This window comes from Macaca thibetana, chromosome 11 (genome assembly GCF_024542745.1).
Source record: "Macaca thibetana thibetana isolate TM-01 chromosome 11, ASM2454274v1, whole genome shotgun sequence".
Lineage (NCBI taxonomy): Eukaryota > Metazoa > Chordata > Mammalia > Primates > Cercopithecidae > Macaca > Macaca thibetana.
The window spans coordinates 90,732,381-90,751,627 of record NC_065588.1 but is presented as its reverse complement, the minus strand read 5'-3'; the positions used below and the strand labels follow the sequence as shown (position 1 = coordinate 90,751,627).

At 39.4% G+C, this 19,247-nt stretch overlaps 1 protein-coding gene across 2 annotated transcripts in view; it reads left to right on the top strand.

Moving 5' to 3' along the window:
- The window catches only part of CEP83 (centrosomal protein 83), a 146,950-nt gene that overhangs the window by 56,547 nt on the left and 71,156 nt on the right, over positions 1-19,247 (top strand). For both annotated transcript variants that reach the window (XM_050747159.1, XM_050747160.1), the window contains one exon: positions 812-943. In XM_050747159.1, coding sequence (XP_050603116.1) covers positions 812-943 — 132 coding nt within the window. The remainder of the gene's footprint in view (positions 1-811; positions 944-19,247) is intronic.

Sequence of the window (19,247 nt, the reverse complement as noted above, 5' to 3'; positions counted from 1 at the left end):
ATGCTGCATGTATTCTTCAGGTTGGTGTGTTGAACTATCATTGTAATATTTAATTAGATGTTAAGTTGCTGTACTAAATATTACAATAACCTTTTATCTCTCTTGAATTTGTTTTACTTATACTAAATTATACGTTTAAAAAATCTATCTTTTGAAAGGTGTGCTGCATTCTTACATGTTGTTTAAGTCCAGAGATTAACACTTTCCTCATACAATACACTTTTATTATAATGAGAACCAGTGAAGAAATAAGATTAATTGAATGGTAATTTACTTTTTGGGTATCTTTTCAGGAATGTACTAATTCTATATGTAGGATACTTGTTATGAGGACTTTTCCAAATTCATTTGTATTTCTGTTAAATTTATTTTTTACTTTTAGAGTGGCTGTCATTATAATGTAATTTAAAATTATATTTGTTTTTTTGTTTTTTTTTTTTTGAGACGGAGTCTCGCTCTGCCACCCAGGCTGGAGTGCAGTGGCTGGATCTCAGCTCACTGCAAACTCCGCCTCCCGGGTTCACGCCATTCTCCTGCCTCAGCCTCCCGAGTAGCTGGGACTACAGGCGCCCGCCACTGCGCCCGGCTAGTTTTTTGTATTTTTTAGTAGAGACGGGGTTTCACCGTGTTAGCCAGGATGGTCTCGATCTCCTGACCTCGTGATCCGCCCGTCTCAGCCTCCCAAAGTGCTGGGATTACAGGCTTGAGCCACCGCGCCCGGCCTAAAATTATATTTGTAAAAGTGATTATTGGAGTGAGTACAAATTTTGTTTATAAATCTATGATAAATTGCATTCTCCCTTTAATTTAGGAGGTGGAAAAGTATAGAGCTGCATATAATAAGCTTCGCTATGAACATACATTTCTCAAGTCAGAATTTGAACACCAGAAGGAAGAGTATGCACGTATTTTAGACGAAGGAAAAATAAAATATGAATCAGAGGTAAGTGATTGATTATACGAGTTTCTTCATTATTGTTCTAGTCAACACAATTTTATAATTATATATTTTTAAAAAATTCAAATTAGAGTTGATTGCATAACTTCATTAATTAATGGTGGAGTATTCATCATGATTTTCATCAGCTCCATATCAACAGTTTTCTTGTGAAAGTTCTGTTTTGACTGTAGATTTTTAAAATTCTATTTATCTTTTATTTTGTCTCAGCCAATGGAGATAGACAACTTTGGGGAATTTCATTATACAAAGTCTTTTGTCTCATATAGCCACAGAGATGGACTTCTCTCTGCAAATATAGTTAGTGTGATTCCTTAGTTAGCATTGTTCTTTCTGCTTCTTGGAACCAAACCACATATAGGAAAGCTCTAACTGTCAACCTGTGCACTTTGATATAAACAAGGAGTTTATACCTTAAAGTGTACCCATCAACTTCAAGAAGTAGACTTTGTTTTTTCTGCCATTTGCAACTGGAGCGTTCTCTCTATGCTGCCTACACCATATATTCCTACTTCATCTCCATTGCTTTTGGCAGCCTTTCTACTCGTTTTGTGGTTTGTCTCCTAGTTTTGCCCAAAATGGGGTTACTGTTTTTCATTCCTTGTGTTGCTTTTGGAATATTTTTCAAATGGAAGAGAGAAATACTAGTTTTATCCTGCCATATTCATAAAAAATAGGTTGGTATCTATAGTTTTGTGAAATATTCTCTTTACAAACGTATCTACATTTTAAATTTATTGCATTGTCTTTATTTGGAATTAAGAGTTAAAATATACTTACCTTCCTTTACCAATTACTAAATATTTACAGTGTTCTGGGCATTTAATAAAAACTAAAACTGTTCTACTTGGATCAGACTGTTTTATTCTTATTAGTGAGCAAACTGCTATGAGTGTTTCATCTGTAAGAAACTATATGAACCTTGGATCATTTGTGTCCATTGACAGTGTAGTACCAGAACACTATAAATATTTATAATAGTTTTTTTGCATTAAAAAAAACTCTTTATAACTTTAAGGCTTTAAGTGCTTTATTCATATATTATCTCACTTCTATTACAATAGTCAGTGAGATGAGGCAGGACTGTCTTATTTGATTGATTGATCAAGAGAAAGTCTTGCTCTGTGGCCCAGGCTGGAATGCAGTGGCACAATAATAGCTCACTATAACTTAAGCTCAAGTGATCCTCCTGCCTCAGGTCCCCAAGTAGCTAGGACCACAGGCATGTATTACCTCATCTGGCTAATAAAACAAACAAACAAACAAAAAATATAAAAACTCTTGTAGAGATAGGGCCTTGCTATGTTGCCCAGGCTGATCTCGGGCTACTGGCCTCAAGCAGTCCTCCTGCCTCAGCCTCTCAAAGTGCTGGAATTAGAGGCATAGGCTATTGTGCCCAGCCCTTATTTTCTTCATTTTAGATGAAACTGAGGCACAGGATAAGTGAATTTATTGGGGGAACTCACCCCCAATATTTCAATGTAGGTTTTTTCTATTTTCCATAAGTGTCGGCCGGCTGAGAAATAAAGAGAAAGAGTACAAAGAGAGGAATTTTACAGCTGGGCCTCTGGGGGTGACATCACATATCGGTAGCACTGTAATGCCCACCTGAGCCTCAAAGCCAGCAAATTTTGTTAAGGATTTCAAAAGGGGAGGGTGTGTAAGAACAGGGAGTAGGTCACAAAGATCACATGCTTCAAAGGGCAAAAAGGAGAACAAAGATCACAAGGCAATGGGCAAAAGCAGAATTACTGATAAGGGTCTATGTTCAGTGGTGCATGCATTGTCTTGATAAACATCTTAAACAGCAGAAAACAGGATTCGAGAGCAGAGAACTGGTCTGACCCCAAATTTGCCAGGGTGGGGTTTTCCAATCCTAGTAAGCATGAGGGTACTGCAGGAGACCAGGGCGTATTTCAGTCCTTATCTCAACCGCATAAGACAGACACTCCCAGATTGGCCGTTTATAGACCTCCCGCTAGGAATGCATTCCTTCCCCAGGGTATTAATTATTAATATTCCTTGCTAGGAAAAGAATTTAGCGATATCTTCCCTACTTGCACGTCTGTTTATAGGCTCTCTGCAAGAAGAAAAATACGGCTCTATTTTGCCTGACCCTGCAGGCAGTCAGGCCTTATGGTTGTCTTCCCTTCTTCCCTGAAAATCACTGTTATTCTGTTCTTTTTCAAGGTGCACTGATTTCATATTTTTCAAACACACGTTTTACAATCAATTTGTACAGTTAACACAATTATAGTGGTCCTGAGGTGACGTACATCCTCAGCTTATGAAGATAACAGGATTAAGAAATTAAAGTAAGACAGACATAAGAAATCATAAAAGTATTAATTTGGGAACCGATAAATGTCCATATTAAAATGAAATCTTAATAATTTATGTTCCTCTGCCACGGCTCCAGCTGGTTCCTCCATTCGGGGTCCCTGACTTCCTGCAACATGAATTGTTCAAAGTCTCAGAGAAAGTCAGCAGCCAGGTTATAGTAGAACTCAGATGTACCCACAGCCCACATGTTTTATTTGTTATTGTTTTCATTTAATGTCATTATATTATATTGGCATATGCCATAACATTTACAAAATGCCCATTCTCTCCAGCTTCAGCTGAAGAGGGAGTGGGGAGGCCAGACATAGACTAAGTCCATGTTCAGTGTTGCACTCCTACACTTTGCACAAAGAAGAATTTGTAGTCTCCCACACAGACCCTCAAACCCACAAACCAGTCCACCACTCACATTCCATCTGCCCTAAACCTGGGTCTCGACAATGTGTAGTCAACACAAATCCTAGACCTTACCCATTGGAAGGTAACTGGCGGTTTGAAGTTGCCACTCTGATTATGGGCCATCCAGCAACTGCAAATTTTGTTAAGTAGCCAGTTGATCTACACTGCATGTGGTATAAAGAGTTTTGAATCCAAGGAATTACATGTAAAAATTATCTTGTGGAAAGTAGGAATGATAAAGATTGCTAGCCTAAAACAAAGATTTAGTATATTGAAGAGAAAACACTAAGGTTTCATATAGTGGTGCTTTATTTTATACTTTCCTTTTAAAATCTAATGATGATATTTATCTGATAAGGATTATTTGTATTTTCTAGTTTCTTAGTTTTGTTGTTTTTCAGATAGTGAAACCTGCATTTGAAATCTGATGACTAATCTATTTTTCACTTATGAAGGACTAAGTGATATTCATTAAAATTTTTAAGGGGTTGGTATAATCATTAATTTATCATTATTATTATTATTATTGTTATTTTTGAGATGGAGTCTTGCTGTGTCACCCAGGCTGGGGTGCAGTGATGTAGTCTCAGCTTACTGCAGCCTCTGCCTCCCAGATTCAAGTGATTCTCCTGCCTCAGTTTCCCAAGTAAGTGGGATTACAGGCAGGGGCCACCAGGCCTGGCTAATTTTTGTATTTTTAGTAGAGATGGGGTTTCACCATGTTGGCCAGGCTGGTCTCGAACTCCTGACCTCAAGTGATCCTCCCACCTCAACCTCTCAAAGTCCAGGGATTACAGGCATGAGCCACCACACCTGGCCATCATTAATTTTCATATGTGATGTTTTATGATAGTCTTAAGAATCTGAAGATAAACTGCTAGCTAAGAAGGTGGAAAAGTAAGACTGACGTTTCTTTCATTTTACTTCACAATTGATTATGTAGGAGCAGTATTACTGAGTGGATAACTGTGGATTTACTTTTGTTCAATTACCTTCATACTTGATTTTCTATATACAAAAACAGTAAAAACCTGGTGAGATGATTGTGGATCATGAAACAGCAAATACAGTTTCAAATATACTTTATAGAAACAACAAATTTAGTTTGAAAACTTCAAAGTAGAGCTGACTCTTGTCATCTTCTATTTTTACAATTTAGTGTAAAAGGAATTCATGGAATAAAAATATTTGGATTTTCTTGTGTTAATTAGGACTTATACAATACTTGCACGTTTTTACTTATACAGATGAAAGTAATGGTGTTCTTTAGTGTGTTGGTTCTCAGGGGAATACTTTAGGAAGATTTAGGAATACACATGTCCCTGATGATATTATAAACTAAAAAGAATATATGAAATAATATATGAAAGAACATATCTCATCTTACAAATAAATACAGTGTTGGCCAGGTGTGGTGTCTCACATTTGTAATCCCAGCATTTTGGGAGCCTGAGGTGGTAGGATCACTTGAGGCCAGGAGTTCAAGACCAGCCTAGGCAACATAGCAAGACCCTGTGTCTACAAAAGAAATATATATATATATATATATATTTTAATGAGCTGGGCGTGGTAGTGTGCAGCTATAGACCTAGCCACTCAGGAGACTGAGGTGAGAGGAATGTTTGATTTCAGGAGTTCCAGGCTGCAGTGAGCTATGATTGTGCCGTGTACTACAACCTGGGTGGCAGAGACCCCCATCTCAAAAAAAAAAAAAAAAAAAAAGAAAAAATAATGTCGACCGGGTACTGTGGCTCACATCTGTGATTCAGGCACTTTGAGAGGCTGAGGCGGGCGCATCACGGGGTCAGGAGATCGAGACCATCCCGGCTAACATGGTGAAACCCTGGCTATACTAAAAATCCAAAAATTAGCCTGGCATCGTGGCACACGCCTATAGTCCCAGCTACTCAGGAGGCTGAGGCAGGAGAATCGCTTGAACCCACGAGGAGGAGGTTGCAGTGAGCCAAGATTGTGCCATTGCACTCCAGCCTGGGTGACAGAATGAGACTCTGTCTTTAAAAAAAAAAAAAAAAAAAAAAAGTCATGCTTTTTCATGTGACTGTAAGAATGTATTAAGTCTGGGACTTTATACAGGTGAAATGCTGAAGTTGCATATATAGTCATTATTCAAAAGTGGGACTATTTTGTTTTTATTATATTAGGACTCTTATATTTTCTGGAAATAGTAATGACAATACAGAGTTGTAGGCACAGGTGATTATAATGGTAGACTGAGTGAAATAATCAATGGTAATTCAGTGGAGACAAAATGTTAAGATCGCAGGAGAGAGGGACGAGGAGCACTACATCCTGTGAAAAACCATCAAAGCGACAGTACATAATGACAGGCCACTGAGTTTCTTCCATCATGCTTTGCAAATTGGCTGTGCTGTTCCTTGGCGTTATGGGTCAGGTGCGGAGCCAAAGTTCCTATGGCAAAAAGGAGACCTCCCCTGATTTCCTGGAAATGCTGGCGTTCTTTTTTTTCTCTTTTCTTGAGATGGAGTCTCGCTGTGTCCTCCAGTCTGGAGTGCAGCGGCACAATCTCGGCTCACTGCAAGCTCTGCCTTCCGGGTTCACACCATTCTCCTGCCTCAGCCTCCCAAGTAGCTGTGACTACAGGCGCCCACCACGCCTGGCTAATTTTTTTGTATTTTTAGTAGAGACGGGGTTTCACCATGTTAGCCAGGATGGTCTCGATCTCCTGACCTCATGATCTGCCTGCCCTGGCCTCCCAAAGTGTTGGGATTACAGGTGTGAGCCACCGTGCCCGGCCAAAATATGAACTTTAAGTATGTAAGTAATTTAAGTGATATTTTATTTGTGTAAGGAATGATAAAACGTTTTTGCATAAAATATGCCATCATTAATTTAGAAAAAATAAATTATAGTACATAAAAGGAAAAAGAGGAAACTCACTATAGTAGTGATTATTGTTTTCTCTTTTTTTAATTTGTTACTTTTTCATATGTCTGTTTTTTTTTTCCTTAAATTATACTTTAAGTTTTGGGGTACATGTACGTAACTTGCAGGTTTGATACATAGGTAAGGAAGTGATCCAGTTTCAGCTTTCTCCCTATGGCTAGCCCATTTTCCCAGCACCATTTATTAAATAGGGAGTCCTTTCCCCATTTCTTGTTTTTGTCAGATTTGTCAAAGATCAGATGGTTGTAGATATGTGGTGTTACTTCTGAGGGCTCTGTTCTGTTCCACTGGTCTATATCTCTGTTTTGGTACCAGTACCAAAAGCTGTTTTGGTTGCTGTAGCCTTGTAGTATAGTTTGAAGTCAGGTGGCGTGATGCCTCCAGCTTTGTTCTTTTTACTTAGGATTGTCTTGGCAATGTGAGCTCTTTTTTGGTTCCATATGAACTTTAAAGCAGTTTTTTCCAATTCTGTGAAAAAAGTCATTGGTAGCTTGATGGGATGGCATTGAATCTAAATTACTTTGGCCAGTATGGCCATTTTCACGATACTGATTCTTCCTATCCATGAGCATGGAATGCTTTTCCATTTGTTTGTGTTCTCTTTTATTTCATTGAGCAGTGGTTTGTAGTTGTCCTTGAAGAGGTCCTTCACATCCCTTGTAAGTTGGATTCCAAGGTATTTTATTCTCTTTGTAGCAATTGTGAATGGGATTTTACTCATGATTTGGCTCTCTGTTAATGGTGTATAGGAATGCTTGTGATTTCTGCACATTGATTTTGTATCCTGAGACTTTGCTGAAGTTGCTCATCAGCTTAAGGAGATTTGGAGCTGAGATGATGGAGTTTTCTAAATATACAATCCTGTCATCTGCAAACAGGGACAATTTGACTTACTCATTTCCTAATTGAATACCCTTTATTTCTTTATGTTGCCTGATTGTCCTGGTCAGAACTTTCAACACTATGTTGAGTAGGAGTGGTGAGAGAGGGCGTCCTTGTCTTGTGCCAGTTTCCAAAGGGAATGCTTCCAGTTTTTGCCCATTCAGTATGATATTGGCTGTGGGTTTGTCATAAATAGCTCTTATTATTTTGAGATATGTCCCATCAATACCTAGTTTATTGAGAGTTTTTAGCATGAAGAGCTGTTGAATTTTGTCGAAGGCCTTTTCTGCATCTATTGAGATAATCGTGTGGTGTTTGTCTTTGGTTCTGTTTACATGATGGATTACGTTTATTGATTTGCATATGTTGAACCAGCCTTACATCCCGGGGATAAAGCCGACTTGATCATGGTGGATAAGTTTTTTGATGTGCTGCTGGATTCGGTTTGCCAGTATTTCATTGAGGATTTTTGCATCGATGTTCATCAGGGATATTGGTCTAAAATTCTCTTTTTTGTTGTGTCTCTGCCAGGCTTTGGTATCAGGATGATGCTAGCCTCATAAAATGAGTTAGGGAGGATTCCCTCTTTTTCTGTTGAATGGAATAGTTTCAGAAGGAATGGTACCAGTTCCTCTTTGTACCTCTGGTAGAATTCAGCTGTCAGTTCTGGTCCTGGACTTTTTTTGGTTGGTAGGCTATTAATTATTGCCTCAATTTCAGAGCTTGTTATTGGTCTATTCAGAGATTCAACTTCTTCCTTGTAGTCTTGGGAGGGTGGATGTATCCAGGAATTTATCCATTTCTTCTAGATTTTCTAGTTTATTTGCGTAGAGCTGTTTATAGTATTCTCTGATGGTAGTTCGTGTTTCTGTGGGATAGGGGGCGATATCCCCTTTATTTTTTTTTATTGTATCTATTTGATTCTTGTCTCGTTTCTTCTTTATTAGTCTTGCTAGCAGTTTATCAATTTTGTTGATCTTTTCAAAAAACTGGTTCCTGGATTCGTTGATTTTTTTGAAGGGTTTTTTGTGTCTCTATCTCTTTCAGTTCTGCTCTGATATTAGTTATTTCTTGCTTTCTGCTAGCTTTTGAATGTGTTTGCTCTTACTTCTCTAGTTCTTTTAATTGTGATGTTAGGGTGTCAATTGCAGATCTTTCCTTCTTTCTCTTGTGGGCATTTAGTGCTATAAATTTCTCTCTACACACTGCTTTGTCCCAGAGATTCTTATACGTTGTGTCTTTGTTCTCATTGATTTCAAAGCACATCTTTATTTCTGCCTTCATTTTGTTATTTACCCAGTAGTCATTCAGGAGCAGGTTATTCTGTTTCCATGTAGTTGGGCAGTTTTGAGTGAATTTCTTAATCCTGAGTTCTAGTTTGCTTGCACTGTGGTCTGAGAGACAATTTGTTGTGATTTCTGGTTTTTTTTTTTTTTTTTTTTTTTTTTTTTTTGCATTTGCTGAGGAGTGCTTTACTTTCAATTATGTAGTCAATTTTAGAGTAAGTGCAATGTGGTGCTGAGAAGAATGTATATTCTGTTGCTTTGGGGTGGAGAGTTCTATAGATGTCTACTAGGTCTGCTTGTTGCAGAGCTGAGTTTAGTTCCTGGATATCCTTGTTAACCTTCTGTCTCATTGATCTGTCTAATGTTGACAGTGGGGTGTTAAAGTCTCCCATTATTATTATGTGGGAGTTTAAGTCTCTTTGTAGGTGTCTAAGGACTTGCTTTATGAATCTGGGTGCTCCTGTATTGGGTGCATATATATTTAGGATACTTAGCTCTTCTTTGTCTCTTTTGATCTTTGTTGTTTTAAAGTCTGTTTTATCAGGGACTAGGATTGCAACCTCTGCTTTTTTTTTTTTTTGCTTTCCATTTGCTTGGTAGATGTTCCTCCATCTCTTTATTTTGAGCCTATGTGCGTCTTTGCACGTGAGATGGGTCTCCTGAATATAGCACACTGATGGGTCTTGACTCTTTATCCAATTTGCCAGTCTGTGTCTTTTAATTGGTTCTTTTAGCCCATTTACATTTAAGGTTAATATTGTTATGTGTGAATTTGATCCCGTGATTATGATGTTCGCTGGTTGTTTTGCCAGTTAATTGATGCAGTTTCTTCATAGCATCGATGATCTTTACAATTTGGCATGTTTTTGCAGTGGCTGGTTCCGGTTGTTTCTTTCCATGTTTAGTGCTTCCTTCAGGAGCTCTTGTAAGGCAGGCCTGGTGGTGACAGAAATCTCTCAGCATTTGCTTGTCTGTAAAGGATTTTATTTCTCCTTCACTTACGAAGCTTAGTTTGGCTAGATATGAAATTCTGGATTGAAAATTATTTTCTGTAAGAATATTGAATATTGGCCCCCACTCCCTTCTGGCTTGTAGTGTCTCTGCCGAGAGATCTGCTGTTAGTCTGATGGGCTTCCCTTTGTAGGTAACTTGACCTTTCTCTCTGGCTGTCATTAACACTTTTTCCTTCATTTCAACCTTGGTAAATCTGACAATTATGTGTCTTGGGGTTGCTCTTCTCAAGGAGTGTCTTTGTGGTGTCCTCTGTATTTCCTGAATTTGAATGTTGACCTGCCTTGCTAAGTTGAGGAAGTTCTCCTGGATAATATCCTGCAGAGTGTTTTCCTGCTTGGTTCCATTCTCCCCATCACTTTCAGGTACACCAATCAGACATAGATTTGGTCTTTTCACATAGTCCCATATTTCTTGGAGGCTTTGTTTGTTTCTTTTTACTCTTTTTTCTCTAACCTTGTCTTCTCGCTTCATTTCATTAATTTGATCTTCAATCACTGATACCCTTTCTTCCACTTGATAAAATCGGCTATTGAAGCTTGTGCATGCATCAGGAATTTCTCGTACCATGGTTTGCACTCCATCAGGTCATTTAAGGTCTTCTCTTCACTGTTTATTCCAGTTAGCCATTCATCTAATCTTTTTTCAAGTTTTTATTTTCCTTGCAATGGGTTCGAGCATCCTCCTTTAACTCAGAGAAGTTTGTTATTACCAACCTTCTGAAGCCTACTTCTGTCAACTTGTCAAAGTCATTCCCTGTCTAGCTTTGTTCTGTTGCTGGCAAGGAGCTGTGATCCTTTGGAGGAGAAGAGGCGCTCTGATTTTTAGAGTTTCCAGCTTTTCTGCTCTGGTTTCTCCCCATGTTTGTGGTTTTATCTACCTTTGGTGTTTGATGTTGGTGACCTACAGATGGGGTTTTGGTGTAGATGACCTTTTTGATGATGTTACTACTATTCCTTTCTGTTTGTTAGTTTTCCTCCTAGCAGTCAGGTCCCTCAGCTGCAGGTCTGTTGGAGTTTGCGGGAGTTCCACTCCAGACCATTTGCCTGGGTGTCACCAGTGGAGGCTGCAGAACAGCAAATATTGCAGAACAGCAAATATTGCTGCCTGATCCTTCCTCTGGATGGCTTCGTCCCAGAGGAACAGCCACCTATATGAGGTGTCTTTTGGCCACTACTGAGAGGTGTCTCCCAGTTAGGCTACTCGGGGGTCAGGGACCCATTTGAGGAGGCAATCTGTCCATTCTCAGAGCTCAAACGCCATGCTGGGAGAACCACTGCTCTCTTCAGAGCTGTCAGACAGGGACATTTAAGTTTGCAGAAGTTATCTGCTGCCTTTTGTTCAGCTATTCCCTGCCCACAGAGGTGGAGTCTAGAGCTAGTAGGCCTTGTTGAGCTGTGGTGGGCTCCGCCCAGTTTGAGCTTCCTGGCCATTTTGTTTACCTGCTCAAGCCTCAGCAATGGGGGACGCCCCTCCCCGAGTCAGGGTGCTGCCTCTCAGTTCAATCTCAGACTGCTGCGCTAGCAGTGAGCAAGGCTCCGTGGGCATGGGACCCATCGAGCCAGGCATGGGAGAGAATCTTCTTGTCTCCCAGTTGCTAAGACCTTGGGAAAACGCAGTATTTGGGCAGACGTGTCCTGTTTTTCCAGGTGATCTGTCACGGCTTCCCTTGGCTAGGAAAAGGAAACCCCCCGACCCCTTACACTTCCTGGGTGAGGCACCCCTCCCTGCTTTAGCTCGCCCTCTGTGGGCTGCACTTACTGTCCAGCCAGTCCCAATGAGATGAACCAGGTACCTTAGTTGGAAATGCAGAAATCACCCTTCTTCTGTGTCCATCACGCTGGGAGCTGCAGACCAGAGCTGTTCCTATTCGGCCATCTTGGAACACCCCCTCCTATTGTTTTCTTAAGTAATACAAAAAGTTAATGTAATAATTCAAAAACTAAGATCTGGGAACTTGAAACTTCATGTGCAAAATATTTACCATAATGCCTGACACAGTAGATACTCAATTAATGGTATTAGTATCATTCATACCTGACAGTTATTATCATGGTACCAACTAACATAATAAATATACAGATATTTTAAGTTGATTTCAGATTTGTAAATCAGACTTTATAGAAGTTGAAGAAGTGAAAGAAAGAAATAGGGGCAGGAGACACATTTACCTTTAATTTATTGAGTGAAACGCTTTATATATAGTTTAAAGATTATTACATATTTATTTCATGGAATTTTCTTTCTTTCTTTCTTTCTTTTTTAAGGCAAAGTCTTACTCTGTTGCCCAGGCTGGAGTGCAGTGGCGCGATCTTGGCTCACTGCAACCTCTGCCTCCTGGGTTTAAGCCATTCTTCTGCCTCAGCCTCCTGAATAGCTGGGAGTATAGGTGTGCATCACCTCACCCAGCTAATTTTTGTATTTGTAGTAGAGATGGGGTTTTGTCATGTTGGCTAGGCTGGTCTTGAACTCCTGACCTCAAGTGATCCACCCACCTCAGACTCCCAAAGTACTGGGATTATAGGCATGAACCACTGCACCCAGCCACATTTTTTTTTCAATTTAGCAAAATCACTATACTGTTATAAAGAAGCTTCTTACATGTTTGTTTTCCGTTAATAACATGTAGAATTAAAAACCAAAATGCAATTGTATTCAAAATGTAATAAGTGAAATGTATTTTCATCAGAAGCACAAATTAAAGTCAGTATAAAAAAAAGTTTCCGAATTATTTTCTTTTTTCTTTTTTTTACTACTTATACTTTATTCTACTTAACTTTTCTTTTTTAAAAAAATAATTTCAAGGTTTATTTTAGATTCAGCAGGTACATGTGTAGATTTGTTACATGGGTATATTGCATGATGCTGAGGCAGAACTTTGGGGTAATAAAGATTCCATCATCTAGATACTGAGTGTAGTACCTAATAGGAAGTTTTTGAGCTCTTTCCCCCTCATCCTCTCCCCTCTCTAGTAGTCCTCAGTTCTGTTGTACCCATCTTTATGTCCATATGTAGTCAGTGTTTAGCTCACACTTAATAAGTGAGAACATGTGGTATTTTGGTATTTGGTTTTCTGTTCCTTTGTTAATTTGCTTTGGATGATAGTCTCCAGCTGTATCTGTGTTGCTGTAAAGGTTCATTCATTTTTATGCCTGCATAGTATTCCGTGGTGTATATGTACCACATTTTCTTTATCTAGTTCACCACTGATGGGAACCTAGGTTGATTCCATGTTTTTGCTATTGTGAATAGTAGTACGATGAACATATGAGTGTATGTGTCTTTTTTATAGAATGATTTATTCTCCTTTTGGTATATACCCAGTAATGGGATTGCTGGAATGGTAGTTCTATTTTTAGTTGTTTGAGAGTATCCAGACTTCTTTCCACAGTGGCTGAACTGATTTACATTCCCATCAATAGTGTATAAGTGTTCCTTTTTTTTCTGCAGCCTTGCTAGCACCTGTTATTTTTTTTTCCTTTTAGTAGTAGCCATTTTGACTGGTGTGAGATGGTATCTCATTGTGTTTTTTACTTTGCATTTCTCTGATGATTAGTGATGTTGAGCATTTTTTTCCATGTTTGTTGGCTGCTTATATATCTTCTTTTGAGAAGTGTCTGTTTATGTACTTTGCCCACTTTTTTATGGGGTTGTTTTTTCCTTGTTGCATTATGTAAATTCCTTATAGATTCTAGATATTATAACTTTGTCAGATGCATAGTTTGCAGGTATTTTCTCTCATTCTGTGGGTTGTCTGTTTACTCTATTGATAGTTTCTTTTGCCAAACAAAAGCTCATTAGTTTAATTAGGTCCCAGTTATCAATTTTTATCTTTGTTGCAATTGCTTTAGAGCAGTGGTCCCCAAAGTACCTGGTGCCATTTGACACTGAGGACTGGTTTCGTGGAAGACAATTATTCCATGAACCAAGGCTAGGGGAGGAATGGTTTCAGGATAAAATTTTTCCACCTTAGATCATCAGGCATTAGGGCATTAAATTCTCATAAAGAGCATGCAACCTAGATCCCTTGGATGTGCAATTCACAATAGGGTTCACACAACTATGAGAATCTAATGCAGCCGCTGATCTGACAGGAGTTAGAGCTCAGGCAATAATGGTCGCTCCCCTGCTGCTCACCTCCTGCTGTGTGGCCCTATTCCTGACAGGCCATGGACTGGTAGTGGTCCATGGCCTGGCGTTTGGGGACCCTTGCCTTAGAGGGTCATAAATTTAGTCGTATATTATTTGCCAAGGCTAATGTCCAGAATGGTATTTCCTAATTTATCTTGAGTTATCTTTTGGGTATAGTTAAAAGTAGAGATCCAGTTTCATTCCTTTGCATATGGCTAGCCAGTTTTCCCAACACCAGTTTTTAAATAGGGAGTCCTTTCCCCATTGCTTGTTTTTGTCAACTTTGTTGAGCATCAGATCGTTGCAGATACACAGCTTTATTTCTGGTTACTGTATTCTGTTCCATTTGGCTATATGTCTGTTTGTACCAGTACCTTTATATATACTTTTAAAAAATCATCTCAACAACGCTAGTAGTTAGATAATCATCATTTTATAAATGAGAAGATGAAAACACTGAGAGACTGGCCCAAGGTCACACAGCTAGTGTATGGTCAGGATTCAAATCGTGGAAGACAATTATTTCTGCTTCTGACTGGGATGGAATAGGGATGGAATTTACTTTAAGGCCTTTACTGAAAACTGGGACAAAATATAGGAAACCACGGTTTTCAGACATTGGAAAATGGGCAACACAAGGCAGATCTGAGGGAAGGAAAACAAATGATAAGAGCTCTATGATTGCCCCATCTTAGGTTCTGGAGAGAGTTTCCAGGCCACTGTACAGAGATAAAAAACCTAAATTGAGCTCCATGATCTTTGAGCTGAGGAGTTGGAGTTCAGAATTTGAGAGGCCAAGGAAAGTAGAATTTGAAAAGCAGAGTATTGGAGAGCTCCAGAGTTCTGTAGAGGGTAACTTCGCAGTATTTCTTAGTGCATGTGTGGAGGAAACTATACAAGGCCAGAGAAAGAAAATTATTTAGGTGGGACAGTCCCTAGAGTTCACATGGGACTGGGCAAACATTTATTTTTCCATTAGACAGAGTGAAAAGATACTCTAATGCATGGTACTTTGAGTAGAAATCTCAGAAGGATTTTGCCTCAGTAGCAGGGCCAAATTAGCCATAGACTAAAGGCTATTCTAGTTTTGGTTAACAAGAATAAAAGTAGGCCGGGCGCGGTGGCTCAAGCCTGTAATCCCAGCACTTTGGGAGGCCGCGACGGGTGGATCATGAGGTCAGGAGATCGAGACCATCCTGGCTAACACGGTGAAACCCCGTCTCTACTTAAAAAAAATACAAAAAAATTAGCTGGGCAGCCGGGCGCGGTGGCTCAAACCTGTAATCCCAGCACTTTGGGAGGCCCAGACGGGCGATCACGAGGTCAGGAGATCAAGACCATCCTGGCTAACACGGTGAAACCCCATCTCTACTAAAAAATACAAAATCTAGCCGGGCGAGGTGGCGGACGCCTGTAGTCCCAGCTACTGGGGAGGCTGAGGCAGGAGAATGGTGAAAACCTGGGAGGCGGAGCTTGCAGTGAGCTGAGATCCGGCCACTGCACTCCAGCCTGGGCGACAGAGCCAGACTCTGTCTCAAAAAAAAAAAAAAAAAAAAAAAAAAAAATTAGCCGGGCGAGGTGGCGGGCACCTGTAGTCCCAGCTACTCGGGAGTCTGAGGCAGGAGAATGGCGGGAACCCAGGAGGCGGGGCTTGCAGTGAGCCGAGATAGCGCCACTGCACTCCAGCCCAGGCGACAGAGCGAGACTGTCTCAAAAAAAAAAAAAAAAAAGAATAAAAGTAAGGTTTGAAAAGATCTGTTTCTAAGTACGGTAATGTGTTGCTTAATGACAGGGATATGTTCTGAGAAATGTGTCATGAGGCGATTTTGTCATGTGCAAACATCATAGACTATACATATATCCACCTAGATGGCACAGTATACTACATACCTAGCCTATGTGGTACAGCCTATTACTCCTAGGCTACAAACCTGTACAGCATGTCACTGTGCTGAATACTGTAGGCATTGTAACATAATGGTTAATATTTGTGTACCTAAACATATCTAAACATAGAAAAGGTTTAAACAATAAAAATACAATATTATACTCATGGGAGCCCTGTCATATACATGGACTGTTGTTGACTGAAACTTCATTATGTGGCTCATGACTGTATCTTAGCTGCATTCCAGAACGAAGATTCAGAAATATGTAAAAGAAAACAAAGAATCCAGCTCTGAAAAACTTAAATTCACAATGTCTGACATCCAATCAGAAATGACTGGGCAGCCCAGGTGGGTTCACTGGTGAACTCTATCAGACATTTAAGGGAGAATTTATGTTAATTCTCTATAATCTCTTCCAGAAGACAGAATCAGAGGAAATGCCTCCTAACGCATTCTACAAGGCCAGCATTATCCTAATACCAAAACCAGACAAAGACATCTTCACCTGGGTAATAACAAGGGCTCCCATCCTCTGCCATGGTGTCACTAGAGACAGTGAGGAGCTTGGACATCCACTCTCAACTGGCAGTAATGAGGCACCCAGCCCTCATCCTGGCCTGGGTCATGTCAGAGGAGGCCTAGTACAGGGTCAGGACTTTAACCACTACCCAGCTGTGTGTTGTCAATGGAGGCCACATCTGGCCCTGTGGTATCAATGTAGGTAACATTAGGAGCAATAATAAATTACTCCTACGCTTCCCATCCAGGGAGGTGTCAGTTGAGGCCTAATGGGGAGCCAGAACTCCCACCCCTGTTCAGCATGGATATCATGAGGAGCCCTCCCTCCTTGGGTATCAACAGAAGTAGAGTGGAGAATCGGGACTACTGCCTCCTCCTGGCAGTAATGAGGTGGCAACACCACCCATCCCCTACCATAGCAATATCACAGAAAGCCAGCTAATACAAACTTTGTATAAGATCTGGGGTCTCATAACTTAATTCCCCAAATGTCCAAGTTTCAGGTGAAAATCACTTGTTAGTATAAAGTATATATAAAGGTACTGGTACAAACAGACATATAGCCAAATGGAACAGAATACAGTAACCAGAAGTAAAGCTGTGTATCTGCAACGATCTGATGCTCAACAAAGTTGACAAGAACTAGGAAGGTCTGAAACTGAATGTAAAACATACTAATAGATGCCAACACCAAGATGCAGAGGTGTTAGAATTATTTGACAAACATTTTAAAGCAGCCATGGTAAGAATGATTCAATGAGCAATTACAAATGTGGTTGAAACAAATTTTAAAAAATAGACTTAGCAAAGAAACAGAGAATAAAGAGAAGAAAATTGGAAATTTTAGAACTGAAAAATAGAGTGACTAAGAAAGCCTGAGTTGCCAGGCTCAACTGCAGAATGGAAGGGATAGAGGAAAAAATTACTGAACTTAAAGGTAGAACATTAGAAATTACCCAATCTGAACAGACTAGAGAAAATAGATTTAAAAAGCAAATAAACAGAGATTCTCAGTGTCCTGTGGGACTATAACAAAATATCTAAGATTTCTGTCCTTGAAAGGAGAAAGAGGGAAGGTTGAAAAGGTAATGGAAGAAATAATGACTGAAAACTTGCCAGGTTTGATAAAGGCACAAACATGTAGCTTCAAGAAGCTGAACACATTCACACCAAGAGATACCATGGTCAGGTTTATAAAAACTGTAGGAAAATCTTGAAAGCAGCCCAAGGAATTATATCTTACCCATTGGGGAAAACAATTAGAAAATTAGCTCATTTCTCATCAGAAATCATAGAGGCCCGAAGGAAGTGGCACATTATTAAGTGCTGAAAGATAAGGACTGTCAACTCATAATTCTATATCCAGCAAAAATATCCTTCAGGAATGTAGGGGAAATCAAGACATTCTCAAATGAAGGAAAACGAAGAGAACTTTTTGCCAGTAGACCTATCCAAAAGAGAAGTTGGTCTAAACAAGAAGAAAACAGTAAAAATAAGGAATCTCAAAATATTGGGAAGGATAAATGTACATGGTAAACAAAACTGTGGGTATATGTAATAGACTTCCTTTTGCCTCATGAATTTTCTAAAGTTTGGTGGTTGAAGTAAAAATTTTAACTCTGATGTGGTTCTAAATGTATAGAGAAAATATTTTAGGTAATTATAAATGAGCAAGGGCAAAGGGATATAAAAGGAGGTGAAGTTTCTACACATCACTAAAACTGACAAAACGAAGTCAGTAGACCATGGTAAGTTACATAAATATAATAACTAGAACAACTACTAAGAAAGCTATATAAGAAGATACATTCAAAACATTATAGATAAAATGGAATCCTGAAATATGTTCATGTAACAGGCAGGAAAAACAGAGAAACTAAAAACAGAAGAAACAGAACAAAAGTGACTTAGTATATCAATGATAATAAATGTAAATGGTCTAAATACATGAATTAAAATACAGAGATTTACAGTGTATATTTTTAAAAATGACCTAACTGTACTGACAGTCCCCAGATTACAATAGTTGAACTTGGATGATTTTTCAACTTAACGATGAGTTTATTGGGATGTAACTCCGTTGTAAGTCAGGGTGCTCCTTATGACATGGTGTGGTTATGGTTTCTATTGAATGCATGTCACTTTATACCATTGTAAAGTTGAAAAGTTGTAACTTGAACCATCATAAGTCAGGGTCCATATGCTGTGTTGCCAGCATAAACTGCATTTTTCCCATATATTTTTCACTTTTCATGAGTTTATTGGTATGTAATTGCATCATAAGTCAAGGGGTAACTGTATGATGTCTGTAGGAAACTCCAAGTATAACCATATAGGCAGTTTGTAAATAAAAGGATATAAAAAGATACATCATGGAATCATTAATTAAAAGCAGGAGTGGCAGTATTAATATCAGATAGAGCAGACTTCGGGGCAAAGGAACATAACAAAGAAAAATACCAGATTTAGGCCGTGCGTGGTGGCTCACGCCTGTAATCCCAGCACTTTGGGAGGCCGAGGCAGGCGGATCACAAGGTCAGGAGATGGAGACCACGGTGAAACCCTGTCTCTACTGAAAATACAAAAAATTAGCCGGGCACGGTGGCGGGCGCCTGTAGTCCCAGCTACTCAGGAGACTGAGGCAGTAGAATGGCGTGAACCCGGGAGGCGGAGCTTGCAGTGAGCCGAGATCGCGCCACTGCACTCCAGCCTGGGGGACAGAGCGAGACTCCATCTCAAAAAAAAAAAAAAAAAAAAAAAAAAAAAAAAAAATACCAGATTTGTATAGAAAGAGATTATATAATGACAAAAGAGGTCAACCCAGCAAGAAGACACAGGAATACTAAATGTAAATGTATGTGCACCAGAGGTGCAAAATGTTTGAAGCAAAAATTGATAGAACTA